The sequence below is a fragment of the Bombina bombina genome, chromosome 8 (assembly GCF_027579735.1).
Source record: "Bombina bombina isolate aBomBom1 chromosome 8, aBomBom1.pri, whole genome shotgun sequence".
NCBI classification, from domain to species: Eukaryota; Metazoa; Chordata; class Amphibia; order Anura; family Bombinatoridae; genus Bombina; species Bombina bombina.
The window spans coordinates 48851676-48867745 of NC_069506.1; the positions used below are offsets into that span (position 1 = coordinate 48851676).

Sequence of the window (16070 nt, forward strand, 5' to 3'; positions counted from 1 at the left end):
GACTTTGGGGTTTATCTCAGGGTGTAAACGTAATTTTTATGTCAGGGTTTAAACATAACTTTTTTTCCCGATAGACAACAATGGGGTTGCGTTACAGTAATCGCCATTCCACGCTTTAGGTGTTAGTTTTTTTTCTAACACCTTCCCATTGATGTCTATGGGGAAAGCGTGCACGTATTCTCAGCCCTTGGGTTTTGTTCAGTATGGAGCTTAGCTCCACCATATCGCACACACAAGGCGGCTTTTTAGAAACTTGTAATGGCAGCGCTATGGAAGGTGAAATAAAGCGTTCGTTTCGCACCCTCTGTAGCGCAAAACTTGTAATCTAGGTGTATATTAGCTGTTCCCATTGGTAATAACAAGTCTGAATCCAATATTCCTCCGAACCAAATGCCTGCATGGATGAAATTCGGCCGAAGCAAACATTTAAAAAAAAATTCACAACAAATCTTTCGGACGAAGCGAATGCTTGGCCTTTGTCCATATGTAATATAAATCAATGTGGCGTACAAATAGGTATTGTCAGATATTCTATTTGTTCAGACTAAAGCATAAATAATTTGCATGTGCTGTCATTTCACTTACTTCCGTCTGTTTCATCTGAAGGAATGTCAGCTTCATTGTTTCTGTCCTCAACTTGCGGCTCCTGGAAAGGCATCACCGGATCCTGCCGGAAACGTTCACAAGAACCATGTTTAATGGACATATCAAGAGCTAAACATTTTAATAAAAAGCATTACATAAAAGCTGTGACGCTAAGAAGTGCATGGTTATGTACAGCTCTGTTCTCTTGGTATCTTTTATTGAACAGCAGGGACATAAGCTCAGGAGCTGGCACATTTCTGGAGCACTATATGGCAGCAGTTTTACAACAGTGTTATCCATTTGCACTAGATGGCAGCACTATTTCTTGCCGTGTAGTGCTCCAGGTGCCTACCTAGGTATCTCTTCAACACAGAATATCACGGGAACAAAGTAAATTTTAAACTTTTGTAAAAATGTTTTGCCCTGTATGAATCACAAAAGAAAATGTTTGGGTTTCATATCCCTTTAAAGCCAATTAGTAAATATATATGTAGCATGGTTAGCCTTGAGAAGTCAGCCGGGTGCTCATGTTCTGAGAAGTAGAAATTACTCAATTTTCAGAGCTAAATTAGATGAAAGGGGGACAAAATAAATAATGAAAATATATTACAAAGTTGTTTCATTATGCATAGTTATATATTTTATTTAAATATATCTATGTGTTTACTGTCCCTTTAAATTCCCTTGTAAGAGGTGCACACTCCTTTAATTCTGAATAGGTTGGCCAGCTGTCTTCCACAATATTACCGGACCACCAGCAGGTGGCAATGGAAGTGATAGGTGGAGACACACAATAGACCCTCCCTGAAATGCTACCTTAGTCTTCACTCTTTTTCCTACTCCAACTCTCCCACCCCAGCCCTGTCATATACAAGTTTCACAACTGAGCAGTTATTTTACCCCCTCAGTTGCCAGTAGCAAAGTAGTGATTTTACCCCCTGGCTGCTAATAATACACACAAAGAAATGAGTTTAACTCTCACACATTAATGACCCCACACCCTTAACTTCTGGTTACAGAGAACTGTACTTTTGTGGCTTCCATTAATAACAAAGAGTAGTGATTTTATGCTGTAGGGTTAATAGAGTAACACACAAGGCAGTGGTTTTAATTTTACACTTCCTTGGCTTCCAGAAACACACAGAGTGGGTAACCTTTTTATGTCTCTTAACACCACCACACAGATTTTAACAACCGTTTTTTAATCATTTGCCTCAGTAACACATACTTCCCTGTACCAGTAGGATCAGTGATTTCATTTTTCTGTGTCAGACTATACAACTTTTTTCGGCTTTAACGTGGGGAACTAAAAGACTGTAAAGGTACTGTGTCCCGTATTTTTGTATACTTTTTACGGGACAAAAACTGGACTGTCCCACATCTGGTAACCACAGTAATGAAAAAGAAATGAGGACGTTCCCTTGCAGTTTTAGATATTGCTGTTAATGTGCTGACCCTGGCCACCTCTAAACGTAACTTCAAACCATTTATAAAAGGTTCATGCTCGGGCAGATATAAGCAGAGAAGCAGTACGTGACACGCATCTTAACAGATCCGTCTGCCCATGAACAACATTTATCAAGGCGTCTGGTACTCATGCGTCTGATCACAGCATATCTGGATTATTAATATAATTTTAACCCCATTCAGAGCTGCAAGAGGATTTCTTCAGTGCCCCTCCTGTACTACAAGGAATAAAATAAATAAAGAATACAATTTTTGGTGTTTTTTAGGTCTAATTCTGCAGATGGAAAATACTTCAAATGTAATTAATTTAGTTACCTTGAAGCACTAAGAAATATATGATTCATGCGTCCAATACTGTTATATGTGACATGAATGTTTAGTATCCTCAGCAAAAATGTTATCCCAATATTCTTTATTTCACAGCTTGGAGCTAATACTAATTGTGTAATACAGCTCAGTATAAAAGTGCATGATATTCCAGTAAATGAGATCAGAAGTGGTGATAGAATGTGTCTAGAATTTCAAAATTACAGAGTAAAGATTTTTTTGGACAGTAAATTATCATTATTGCATTTATGAACTACGTTTAAAGGGAAACTAAAGAAATGCTAGAGAGAATGATATAGCCCCTCTCAAAACAATAGCAAAACAAAATATGCAGACAAATTAGTTTTAAATACTGAAAACTAGGAGTAATGTTTTGGTGCCCATAAAATGATAGCTATGAATGATTACATTTTTGTGCTCTAAAAACAGAATCTATATACATTAGTTTTAAATTTAAAATAAATAAATTTATGCAAGAAAACTATTTTTATGTTAAAGAAAAAGGTAATATGTATAATAATATGGTATTTAATGTTTTCCAGGTTATTTAGTTATTTACAAAAAGTTAGATACAGATGTATCTGTGAATTTGGTGTAACGTGCACTATTGCTGTGTTATCAGAACTTGTGTTTGTTAAAGGGACAGGAAACCCAATTTTTTCTTTCATGATTCAGGTAGAGCAATGTGATTTTAAACAACTTTCCAATTTACTTCTATTATCCAATTTCTCCAACATTGGTGTGTCCGGTCCACGGCGTCATCCATTACATGTGGGAAATGTTCTCCCCCACAGGGAAAGGCAAGGAGAGCACACAGCAAGAGCTGTCCATATAGCTCCCCCTCTGGCTCCGCCCCCCAGTCATTCTCCTTGCCGCTCTGAACAAGTAGCATCTACCACGGGGATGGCGAGGAGTTTGTGGTGTTAGTTGTAGTTTTTTATTCTTCTATCAAGAGTTTGTTATTTTAAAATAGTGCTGGCTTGTACTATTTACTCTATAACAGAAAAGTGATGAAGATTTCTGTTTAAGAGGGCTATGATTTTAGCACAAGTAACTAAAATCCATTACTGTTACCACGCAGAACTGTTGAAACAAGAGAACTTCAGTTGGGGGTAACAGTTTGCAGACTCATCTGCTTCAGGTATGACTAGTCTCCTTCTAACAACACAGGCTAATGCTAGATGACAGTCATTTTTCCCCTCAGGGGAAACGGTAAGCCATTTTTCTTTCACCTCAGCAAAAAAACAGGCTTCCCCTTTTTGTTTTTTATGCTGGTAGACATTGTTAGGGGCTAAATCGATTGGTTTTTATTACAATATTATACCATTTGAAATATTTTATAAGCTCACATACACTTGGGAACGTTTTTTATTGATCTGGCTTGTTTTAGACACCTAAATCTAGTCAGGAAGGCCCCTTCACTCTAGTGTGCTGAGGGAGGAAGCCTCATTTTGGCACTTCAGCTGTGCAGTTGAATTTCAAGGCAGTGCATGCAGATTCATGTGAGAGGGTCCTGTGGTTCAGAAAGTGACTCCAAAAGGCTTTTTTCTGTGAATGGTGACCCCTAAGGAAGGTAAAAAGCTGCAGCAAGGCTGTAGCTGGGATTGTGGTGTGTAAAAACGGTTAAATCCAACAATTAGCTCCGGTTTGCTTGTTTTAAGAGCTAGAGTCTCCATATTTGCTGTGCAATACTTTCTAAGCATTAAGACACTGGGGTCCAAATTTCAGAAAAATCGGATATTGCCTTCATAGTTTTTTGAACATTCAGAAATAAATGTGTCATTTTATTATTTAAAGAGACAGTAACGTTTTTGTTTAAAATCGTTTTTATTGCATTGTTTGCCTGCCTAAATCTGTTTAACATGTCTGTTCCATCAGATAACCTATGTTCTGTGTGTATAGAGACAAATGTGGATCCCCCTTCGAGTGTTTGTGATAATTGCACCATAGCGTCCAAACAAAATCAGGACAGCTCTGTTATTTTTCATAATGTTGCCCAAGATGATTTATCTAATAAAGGTAGTGGGGATAGTTCTACATCCTCTCCTTCTGTGTCTACACCAGCTTTGCCCGCGCAAGCGACACCTAGCGCGCCAGTGCTTATTTCTATGCAACAATTATCAGCAGTAGTGGATAATTCTATAGCAAATCTTTTATCCAAACTGCCAGTTTTTCAGAGAAAGCGTGATTGTTCAGTTTTAAATACAGATAAAAAGGATGAACAATCAGACGCTGACGATGCCTTATCTATTTTACCCTCACATCAATCGGAATTGGCTGTGAGGGAAGGGCTGTCTGAGGGTGAAATTTCAGACTCAGGAAAAATTTCTCAACAAGCAGAACCTGATCTAGTGGCATTTAAGTTTAAGCTAGAACATCTCCGCGCTTTGCTTAAGGAGGTATTAGCTACTCTGGATGACTGTGATTCCATGGTAGTACCAGAGAAGTTGTGCAAATTGGACAAATTTTTAGAGGTCCCAGTGCACGACGATGCTTTTCCAATACCTAAGAGGGTAGCGAACATAGTGGAAAAGGAGTGGGAGAAGCCAGGTGTACCCTTTGCCCCACCTCCTATATTTAAGAAAATGTTTCCCATAGTAGACCCTAGAAGGGACGCATGGCAAACGGTCCCGAAGGTTGAGGGAGCTGTTTCAACACTAGCGAAGCGTACAACTATTCCTATAGAGGACAGCTGCGCTTTCAAAGATCCTATGGATAAAAAATTGGAAGGATTGCTTAAAAAGATTTTTGTTCAGCAAGGGTTCATCCTTCAACCAGCTACGTGTGTTATTACTGTCACTTCAGCGGCGTCCTTTTGGTTCGAAGAACTAGAAAGGTCGCTCCAGAAAGAGACTTCCTATGAAGAAGTCATGGACAGAATTCACGCATTAAAGTTAGCTAATTCCTTTGTATTGGATGCCGCCTTTCAAATAACGAAATTGGCGGCGAAAAACTCAGGTTTTGCTATAGTAGCGCGGAGGGTGCTTTGGCTAAAATCCTGGTCGTCCAAGACTAAGTTACTGAATATTCCTTTCAAGGGTAAGACCCTTTTTGGGCCGGAATTGAAGGAAATTATTTCAGACATCACTGGGGGTAAGGGCCATGCCCTCCCACAGGATAGGCCTTTTAAGGCTAAGAACAAGTCTAATTTTTGTTCCTTTCGCAATTTCAGGAACGGACCGGCTAATAACTCCACTGCCGCTAGACAAGAAGGTAACGCGGCCCAGCCCAAACCCGCTGGAAGCCCATGCAAGGCTGGAACAAGGGTAAACAAACCAAGAAACCTGCTGCTGCTACCAAGACAGCATGAAGGGGTAGAACCCGATCCGGGACCGGATCTGGTAGGGGGCAGACTATCTCTCTTCGCTCAGGCTTGGGCAAGAGATGTTCTGGATCCCTGGGCACTAGAGATAGTTTCCAAGGGATACCTGTTAGAATTCAAGGGACTTCCTCCAAAGGGAAGGTTCCACTTGTCTCGCTTATCTTCAGACCAGATAAAGAAACAGGCATTCGTACATTGTGTAAGAGACCTATCAAAGATGGGAGTGATAAACCGAGTCCCCTCCGGGGAACAAGGTCTAGGGTTTTACTCAAACCTGAAAGTTCCAAAAAAGAGGGAACTTTCAGGCCAATTCTGGATTTAAAGATATTAAACAAGTTCCTCAGAGTTCCATCCTTCAAGATGGAAACCATTCGGACAATCTTACCAACAATCCAGCAGGGTCAAATTTTGACTACCGTGGATCTGAAGGATGCGTATCTGCATATCCCAATCCACAAATCTCATCATCAGTTCCTGAGGTTCGACTTTCTGGACAAACATTACCAGTTTGTGGCTCTTCCATTCGGTTTAGCCACCGCACCCAGAATCTTCACAAAGGTGCTAGGGTCCCTTCTAGCGGTCCTAAGACCGAGGGGCATCGCTGTAGCACCTTATCTAGATGACATCCTAATCCAAGCGTCGTCTCTTTCCAAAGCGAGGGCTCATACAGACATTGTGTTGGCTTTTCTCAGATCTCACGGGTGGAAAGTGAACATAGAAAAAAGTTCACTGTCACCGTCCACAAGGGTTCCTTTTCTGGGAACAATAATAGATTCTGTGGAAATGAAGATCTTTCTCACAGACGTCAGAAAGACAAAGCTTCTAAAAGCTTGTCGAGTTCTTCACTCTATTCCTCAACCCTCCATAGCTCAATGCATGGAAGTAATAGGACTAATGGTCGCAGCAATGGATGTGGTTCCTTTTGCTCGAATTCATCTAAGACCATTACAGATGTGCATGCTCAATCAGTGGAATGGGGACTATACAGACTTGTCTCCCCAAATTCAAGTAGACCAGGTAACCAGGGACTCACTTCTCTGGTGGTTGACCCAGGATCACCTGTCTCAGGGAATGAGTTTCCGCAGACTGGAGTGGGTCATCGTCACGACCGACGCCAGCCTCTTGGGGTGGGGCGCGGTCTGGGACTCTCTGAAAGCTCAGGGCCTATGGTCGCGGGAAGAGTCGCTTCTCCCGATAAAAATTTTGGAACTAAGAGCTATATTCAATGCGCTCCTGGCTTGGCCTCAGCTAGCGGAAGCCAGGTTCATAAGATTTCAGTCGGACAACATAACGACTGTTGCGTACATCAATCATCAGGGGGGAACAAAGAGTTCCCTAGCGATGAAGGAAGTAACCAAGATAATCCAATGGGCAGAGAATCACTCCTGCCATCTATCTGCTATTCACATCCCAGGAGTAGACAATTGGGAGGCGGACTATTTGAGTCGTCAGACTTTCCATCCGGGGGAGTGGGAACTCCACCCGGAGGTCTTTGCTCAGTTAACCCAATTATGGGGCATTCCAGACATGGATCTAATGGCGTCCCATCAGAACTTCAAGATTCCTTGCTACGGGTCCAGATCCAGGGATCCCAAGGTGACTCTAGTGGATGCATTAGTGGCGCCTTGGTCGTTCAACCTAGCATATGTGTTTCCACCGTTTCCTCTCCTCCCCAGGCTCATAGCCAGGATCAAACAGGAGAAGGCCTCGGTGATTCTGATAGCTCCTGCGTGGCCACGCAGGACTTGGTATGCAGACCTGGTGAATATGTCATCGGCTCCACCATGGAAGCTACCTTTGAGACAGGACCTTCTAGTACAAGGTCAATTCGAACATCCCAATCTAGTTTCTCTGCAGCTGACTGCTTGGAAATTGAACGCTTGATTTTATCCAAGCGTGGGTTTTCAAATTCTGTGATTGATACTCTGGTCCAAGCCAGAAAACCTGTGACTAGAAGGATTTACCATAAAATATGGAAAAAATATATCTGTTGGTGTGAATCCAAAGGATTCTCCTGGAGTAAGATTAAAATTCCAAAGATTCTCTCCTTTCTACAAGAAGGTTTGGATAAAGGATTGTCAGCTAGTTCTCCAAAAGGACAGATTTCTGCATTATCCGTGCCAGATGTACAAGCTTTTGCTCAGGCTTTGGTTAGAATCAAGCCTGTTTACAGACCCATGACTCCTCCTTGGAGTCTAAATTTAGTTCTTTCAGTTCTTCAAGGGGTTCCGTTTGAACCTTTACATTCCATAGATATTAAGTTACTATCTTGGAAAGTTCTGTTTTTGGTTGCTATTTCTTCTGCTAGAAGAGTTTCTGAATTATCTGCTTTGCAGTGTGATCCACCCTATCTGGTGTTCCATTCAGATAAGGTTCTTTTGCGTACTAAGCCTGGTTTTCTTCCAAAAGTTGTTTCCAACGAGAACATCAACCAGGAAATAGTTGTTCCTTCTTTGTGTCCGAATCCAGTTTCAAAGAAGGAACGTTTATTACACAATTTAGATGTTGTTCGTGCTTTAAAGTTCTATTTAGAAGCAACAAAAGATTTTAGACAAACCTCATCCTTGTTTGTCGTTTACTCTGGTAAGAGGAGAGGTCAAAAAGCTACTGCTACCTCTCTCTCTTTCTGGCTGAAAAGCATTATCCGCTTGGCTTATCTGACTGCCTGACGGCAGCCTCCTGACCGTATCACAGCTCACTCTACTAGGGCTGTGGCTTCCACATGGGCCTATAAGAACGAGGCTTCTGTTGACCAGATATGTAAGGCAGTGACTTGGTCTTCTCTGCACACTTCTACAAATTTGATATTTTTGCTTCTTCGGAGGCTGTTTTTGGGAGAAAGGTTTTGCAAGCCGTGGTGCCTTCTGTTTAGGTAACCTGATTTGCTCCCTCCCTTCATCCGTGTCCTAAAGCTTTGGTATTGGTTCCCACAAGTAATGGATGACGCCGTGGACCGGACACACCAATGTTGGAGAAAACAGAATTTATGCTTACCTGATAAATTACTTTCTCCAACGGTGTGTCCGGTCCACGGCCCGCCCTGGTTTTTTTAATCAGGTTGAATTTTTTTTTCTTTATACACTACAGTCACCACGGCACCCTATAGTTTCTCCTTTTTCTCCTAACCGTCGGTCGAATGACTGGGGGGCGGAGCCAGAGGGGGAGCTATATGGACAGCTCTTGCTGTGTGCTCTCCTTGCCTTTCCCTGTGGGGGAGAACATTTCCCACAAGTAATGGATGACGCCGTGGACCGGACACACCGTTGGAGAAAGTAATTTATCAGGTAAGCATAAATTCTGTTTTGTTTTTGTTTTTTATGTGTGTAATCTGTGTAACATGCGCTAGTGCCGTGTTTGTTAATGTGTGTAACATGCGCTAGTGCCGTGTTTGTTACTGTGTGTATCATGCGCTAGTGCTGTGTTTGTTACTGTGTGTATTATGCGCTAGTGCCGTGTTTGTTACTGTGTGTATCATGCGCTAGTGCTGTGTGTGTTACTGTGTGTATCATGCGCTAGTGCCGTGTTTGTTACTGTGTGTAACATGCGCTAGTGCTGTGTGTGTTACTGTGTGTAACATGCGCTAGTGCCGTGTTTGTTACTGTGTGTAACATGCGCTAGTGCTGTGTGTGTTACTGTGTGTATCATGCGCTAGTGCCGTGTTTGTTAATGTGTGTAACATGCGCTAGTGCCGTGTTTGTTACTGTGTGTATCATGCGCTAGTGCTGTGTGTGTTACTGTGTGTATCATGCGCTAGTGCCGTGTTTGTTACTGTGTGTATCATGTGCTAGTGCTGTGTGTTACTGTGTGTAACATGCGCTAGAGCCGTGTTTGTTACTGTGTGTAACATGCGCTAGTGCTGTGTTTGTTACTGTGCATATCATGCGCTAGTGCCGTGTTTGTTACTGTGTGTAGCATGCGCTAGTGCCATGTTTGTTACTGTGTGTATCATGTGCTAGTGCTGTGTGTGTTACTGTGTGTAACATGCGCTAGTGCCGTGTTTGTTACTGTGTGTATCATGTGCTAGTGCTGTGTGTTACTGTGTGTATCATGTGCTAGTGCTGTGTGTTACTGTGTGTAACATGCGCTAGAGCCGTGTTTGTTACTGTGTGTAACATGCGCTAGTGCTGTGTTTGTTACTGTGTATATCATGCGCTAGTGCCGTGTTTGTTACTGTGTGTAACATGCGCTAGTGCCGTGTTTGTTACTGTGTGTAACATGCGCTAGTGCAGTGTTTGTTACTGTGTGTAACATGCGCTAGTGCTATGTGTAACATGCGCTAGAGCTGTGTGTGTAATGTGTATAACATGCGCTAGTGCTGTGTGTGTTACTGTGTGTATCATGCGCTAGTGCCGTGTTTGTTACTGTGTGTATCATGCGCTAGTGCTGTGTGTGTTACTGTGTGTAACATGCGCTAGTGCTGTGTGTGTTACTGTGTGTATCATGCGCTAGTGCCGTGTTTGTTACTAAGTGTAACATGCGCTAGTGCCGTGTGTGTTACTGTGTGTATCATGCGCTAGTGCCATGTTTGTTACTGTGTGTAACATGCGCTAGTGCCGTGTTTGTTACTGTGTGAAGCATGCGCTAGTGCCGTGTTTGTTACTGTGTGTATCATGTGCTAGTGCTGTGTGTGTTACTGTGTGTAACATGCGCTAGTGCCGTGTTTGTTACTGTGTGTATCATGTGCTAGTGCCGTGTTTGTTACTGTGTGTAACATGCGCTAGTGCCGTGTTTGTTACTGTGTGTATCATGTGCTAGTGCCGTGTTTGTTACTGTGTGTAACATGCGCTAGTGCCGTGTTTGTTACTGTGAGTATCATGTGCTAGTGCCGTGTTTGTTACTGTGTGTAACATGCGCTAGTGCTGTGTTTGTTACTGTGTGTATCATGCGCTAGTGCCGTGTTTGTTACTGTGTGTAACATGCGCTTTTGCCGTGTTTGTTACTGTGAGTAACATGCGCTAGTGCCGTGTTTGTTTACTGTGTGTATCATGTGCTAGTGCTGTGTGTGTTACTGTGTGTAACATGCGCTAGAGCCGTGTTTGTTACTATGTGTAACATGCGCTAGTGCTGTGTTTGTTACTGTGTGTAACCTGCGCTAGTGCCGTGTTTGTTACTGTGTGTATCATGTACTAGTGCCGTGTTTGTTACTGTGTGTAACATGCGCTAGTGCCGTGTTTGTTACTGTGTGTATCATGTGCTAGTGCCGTGTTTGTTAATGTGTGTAACATGCGCTAGTGCCGTGTTTGTTAATGTGTGTAACATGTGCTAGTGCCGTGTTTGTTACTGTGTATAACATGCACTAGTGCTGTGTTTGTTACTGTGTGTATCATGCGCTAGTGCTGTGTTTGTTAATGTGTGTAACATGCGCTAGTGCCGTGTTTGTTACTGTGTGTAACATGCGCTAGTGCCGTGTTTGTTACTGTGTGTAACATGCGCTAGTGCCGTGTTTGTTACTGTGTGTATCATGTGCTAGTGCCGTGTTTGTTACTGTGTGTATCATGTGCTAGTTCGGAGCTATCAGAACTCACCATATGCTTTTTACAGGTCAGTGGGACTAGGATATGACAGCGTTTATGGACAAGCAGTTTGCAGTTGATACACTTGTAGCCTTGCCTTCCAAGCCCCCATATCCTTTCAGTGCAATGGCCACAGTAGGCTTTCTGGAAAAACAGCAGAAAATATAATACACGTTATAATTGTATTGAGATACACAATTCCATTAACAAAAGGTTACTTGCTCCAGGATGACAAAAAAAAAAAAAGTTTTACAAGAATCTGAGCAAGGAGAAAGGATGAGGAGATGCACTGTAACGATGTAAAATTGAAATGTCATTTGGCGTGTTGTACAACAGAATAACTGGAATACAAATGCCCCGTAGCAGTGTTTTCGGAGCCCGCATTGTTACCAGCCCTTTGTATGAGACAAAAAACATAAAATGCAAAGATTGCTAGAAGGAGAATGCCCACAATTCCTAATGGTATTAATGGGTTTACCAACTAGGGTCCCAGCTGCTGTAGGTTTTTATTTTTAAGTTACCGGAGCTAAAAATCTATTTTGTGTTGCAAGGTGCAGTGTTCTCCACAGGACCTATTTAAAAGGGACAATGTAAAATTATTTTTCCCTTAGTGTGTTTCCAGTAACTTGTTATACCAGAGTGTAAATTGTATGAGGAATTGCTAATTAGGGTTTATTTTTGTATATGAAATAACTGGGCTTGATCTTTGAAACCACAACTCATTTAAACAGGTTAAGCTTGCAGGGAAGTAATATCTCCTTATTTTATCACTGTCTGTACACGCATATGCTTCTTTATATTAACTCTGTATACCAAAGCCCAGTACTTAGAAAGAACAATTGAAAATTAACATTTTATTACTTCTCAATAGGAGTGTAATTTCTTCTCCTGGCTATGTTTGCACAGCTTTTCTAAAGCTTAGACTTAAAGGGGCATTAAACACTTTGCGATAATAATAAAAAATGATAAATTGTATATATAAAAAAAACTTTGGAGTATACTTTATTTATTTTGTCCCCTTTTCCTGTAATTTCATGCTAAAATTGTGAGATTTCAGTTCCTGTTAGAAATGGAAGTGCAGAACACTGTTATATTACTCACAGCCATTGGCTGCACACTCTAGTGACCTATTTATAACTGTCCCTAATTGGCCACAGAGAAGGTAACCTAAGTTACAACATGGCAGCTCCAATTGTTTTATAGACACTAAAACTTTACACTTATTTTGTCAAGATTTAAACAACTAATTAAACCTTAAAAAATACATCTACAGGTTACTCTCATACTAATTTTTTTTATTAATGCATCATTCTATTTATTTAGTGTTTAATGTCCCTTTTAAGTTTAGAAACTTTCAGTATAGGTGGGGATACCAGAGGCAAAATCAGCTAAATCAAACGCTGATATAAAAGTAAAGGAGCTACTTGTAAACAACTTAATACACTCCTTCAGGTAAAACGGATCATCGTAAACAATTTAAAGGGATTTAATTAGAGAAAATGTAGGGTAAACTATCCCTTTTAATGGATATGCCACCCGGCTAAAATTAAACTTTCATGGTTAAGATAAAACATGCAATTTTAAGAAACATCTCTTCTTTCCACTTTTATGACCCTTTAAATGCAAAAAAAATGACATGCTCTAATTTGTTACAGTATATAACTCCTGCATTACTGTCCCTAAAAAACGATAACATACGCAACTGGGGTACATGCATAGGTAAAGTCACGCTTAGAAGAAGAAAAACAAATTATACTTACCTGATAATTTTTTTTTCTTCAGATGGAAAGAGTCCACAGCTGCATTCCTTACTTTTGGGAAATTCAGAACCTGGCCACCAGGAGGAGGCAAAGACACCCCAGCCAAAGGCTTAAATACCCCTCCCAAGTACCCTCATTCCCTAGTCATGCTGCCGAGGAACAAGGAACAGTAGAAGAAATATCAGGGTGAAAAGGTGCCAGAAGAATAAAAATAACAGACGCCCCACAGAATAAATACGGGCGGGGAGCTGTGGACTCTTTCCATCTGAAGAAAAGAAAATTATCAGGTAAGCATAATTTATGTTTTTCTTCATAAATGGAAAGAGTCCACAGCTGCATTCCTTACTTTTGGGAAAACAATACCCAAGCTACAGAGGACACTGAATGCAAAAACGGGAGGGTACAAAAGGCGGCCCATTCTGAAGGCACCAGGCCTGCAAACCCTACCCAAAAAAAACCCACTTCGTTCGAAGCTGAGAAAACCTTGAAAAGAAAAGCCCAAGGACACTGACCCGCAGATAGTCCGTAAGCCTAGCTAGAGACCGCAGAAATAGACTCGACTGAGCAAACACGCCTCCAGGAGACACCGCTGCCCAGCAGTCGGTCTCCAACAAAAAACCCTTTACTAAAGAAAGGAAGCAACACCGACAACTCCCCCCCCCCTCAAAAAAAAGGAGAAGGCGTGAATAAAATTTAAGGATACCAAAAGGCCACTAAATAGGGAGCAACCAGTTCCAAAATTAAAAAAAATAAGGAACCCCCAAGCCCAAGTCAAGCCCACAGAGACCCGAACTGGTCTTAAGATCAAGGCAGGCAACGCCCAGACCCTGGAAGTACAGAAACCACAAAGGTTAAAACCGGGAATCTGAAACCAAGAAGAAATACAGTGCAACCCCACACCGAAAGGCAACTGAAGACAGAGTCTTCAGGACACAAGATGACTCAGAATACTGAAATATTCAGAGATCAAACATTTACAGAAAACCCAGATAAGCGAACACCTGAGTCAACACCACACACCACAGTCATACCAGGATTACTCTAATAGAACACTTGTAAGTAAGGTGAGCAGCTAATAGAGATAACAAACCTAAATCGTCAGACTGCTAAACATCCACTAAATAGTGAGCACATCACAGGCTATCTAAAAGCTGAGAAACCTACTCAAATATCTGGAACATGGAGAAGCACAGAACCTCAAGGAGGCTCACTGAACCTAAAGTGACCCAAGGACGGATAACAGAGTTCAGATGACCCAAGCGACAGGCAGGTCTGAAAACCAGGGGAACAGAAAGGACCCCAATCACCAACTCCTAGGGAAGGACAAAATGGAAAGGACTCAGCCCCCCCCCCCCCCCCAACAGAACTTGGATGCTAAACCAAGAACTTCTCCAAGAGGTACTCTGAAAGGGAACCACCTCAATGAAGACTTAGCATACAGACAGTCTCAACATGGAGATTACAATCTTCCCAGATGGCACAGAACAATCTTCAGAGGGATAAACTGCTCACCCTTACAGGATGAAAACACCTGTCCCAACCTCCTGTACACAAGACAGGACAACAACCCTCCTGAGAGAGGAACCCCACTCATAAGAAGGACCCCCCCAAAGGGAAGGGCACAAATAAAAAGAGCACACATGCTCACAATACATGAGCCAGAGACTGATGAAACCAAAAGCCGAATGAAAAACCATCCAGATGACCTGATGAACACAGAAAGAACTCCCCCCGAAGGGGAGTATACCTTGTTCAAAGAAAAGGCAAGCCATATGAATGTATCCACAAGCGCACAGAAAACATGGTCAAGCTGCTAGCAGGCTCAACTAGCCAGTCCTTAGGCCATAGCCTATGTTCCCTGGAAAAAACTGGATCGCCCTGAACTAGCCACAGGACCATAAGCTTCCGGACCTCCAGAAAAAATCCCAAACAAAAACTAAAAGCCTGAGCCCCAGAATTGTTGAAAACAAACAAACGCCCCAAGGAACACGAATACCCCATATGAAAAATCAGACCTCACAGGGGAATATCCGGACTAACCCGGAAACAGGGACAAAACTCACTCATAAATCTCAACCCAAAAGGAAGAGAACCCCCCTTACCGGAGTCCAACACCCCACAAAAGAGCTAGAACACAACAGAGGCGCGCCAAGACTCCGGAGACCAAGGGAGAATATCAGGGACAAAGTCACCTGAAGAGCGAGTAGCACAAAGACTAGTCTAAATATCTCCTCAGAGTACATACCAGAGGACCAGACCCAGGACCACACCCAGGAAAAGAATGCAGAGGATCCCAAACTCCCGGTAGAGAAAAAACCCTTAATGCAAGACAGCCAGGTACTGGCGGCAAGGAGGCCCTATGTCCTCCAAACTTCCAACCCACGCTGTTAAGAAACACTCTAAGTCCCGAAGAAATAACGGAAACAACAGAGTGTGTCGCAGCGGAACCTTACCGAGTCCCAGCTTACCAGCTAGAAAGGCTAGTATGGACTGACACAATCCCCCATGCCTCGAAGACCCTTAGGTCCTTTCAAGTGCTTAGCTGAACTTGTAAAAGAAAAACAAGGAAAAACACAAATAATAATGTGAAACATTCGGCGCCCCAACCGGACCAGCCAGGCAGAACAGGCGCCACATGTCTGAAATAGGCCGCAAGACAAAAGGGTCCTAACCCACTCAGGACCAGCCTGTAACTCAGGGTCGATACTGTCAAGGCCGCAGATAGGCATCCCCAGAGATGGAGAATAAGGACTAACATGTCCTCACACCAGCAAACTTCCGTAGAAGTAACTGAGTGATCAAAAATTGCGAGCGTCGATTCCAGAAAATTCCCGAAGGAAATACATAAACATGATCTTAAATAAAATATCATCCTAACCGGATTAAAATAAAAATAAGGCAACCCATAGGTTATCGCCCAAGAAGAACAGAAACACCTGTAGGACCGGGATCCTGTTCTCCCAGCTCAGGACTGGAAAGGATACGCAATAAACAAGGCTATAGAAAGATTACTTCATCCTCATATAAATAATGCTGCAAGCCGCTCGAAGTAGAAGACTGAGAATTCCCACATCCATTAAGGATGGAATCCTCCAA

At 42.3% G+C, this 16070-nt stretch overlaps 1 protein-coding gene across 1 annotated transcript in view; it reads right to left on the minus strand.

Moving 5' to 3' along the window:
* PRKCZ (protein kinase C zeta) overlaps positions 1 to 16070 on the minus strand; it is a 508310-nt gene that overhangs the window by 157829 nt on the left and 334411 nt on the right. Inside the window, exons 7-8 of the mRNA XM_053690355.1 lie at positions 11227 to 11358; positions 586 to 667 (exon numbers count right to left, since the gene is read on the minus strand). Of these exons, the coding sequence (XP_053546330.1) occupies positions 586 to 667; positions 11227 to 11358 (214 nt within the window). The remainder of the gene's footprint in view (positions 1 to 585; positions 668 to 11226; positions 11359 to 16070) is intronic.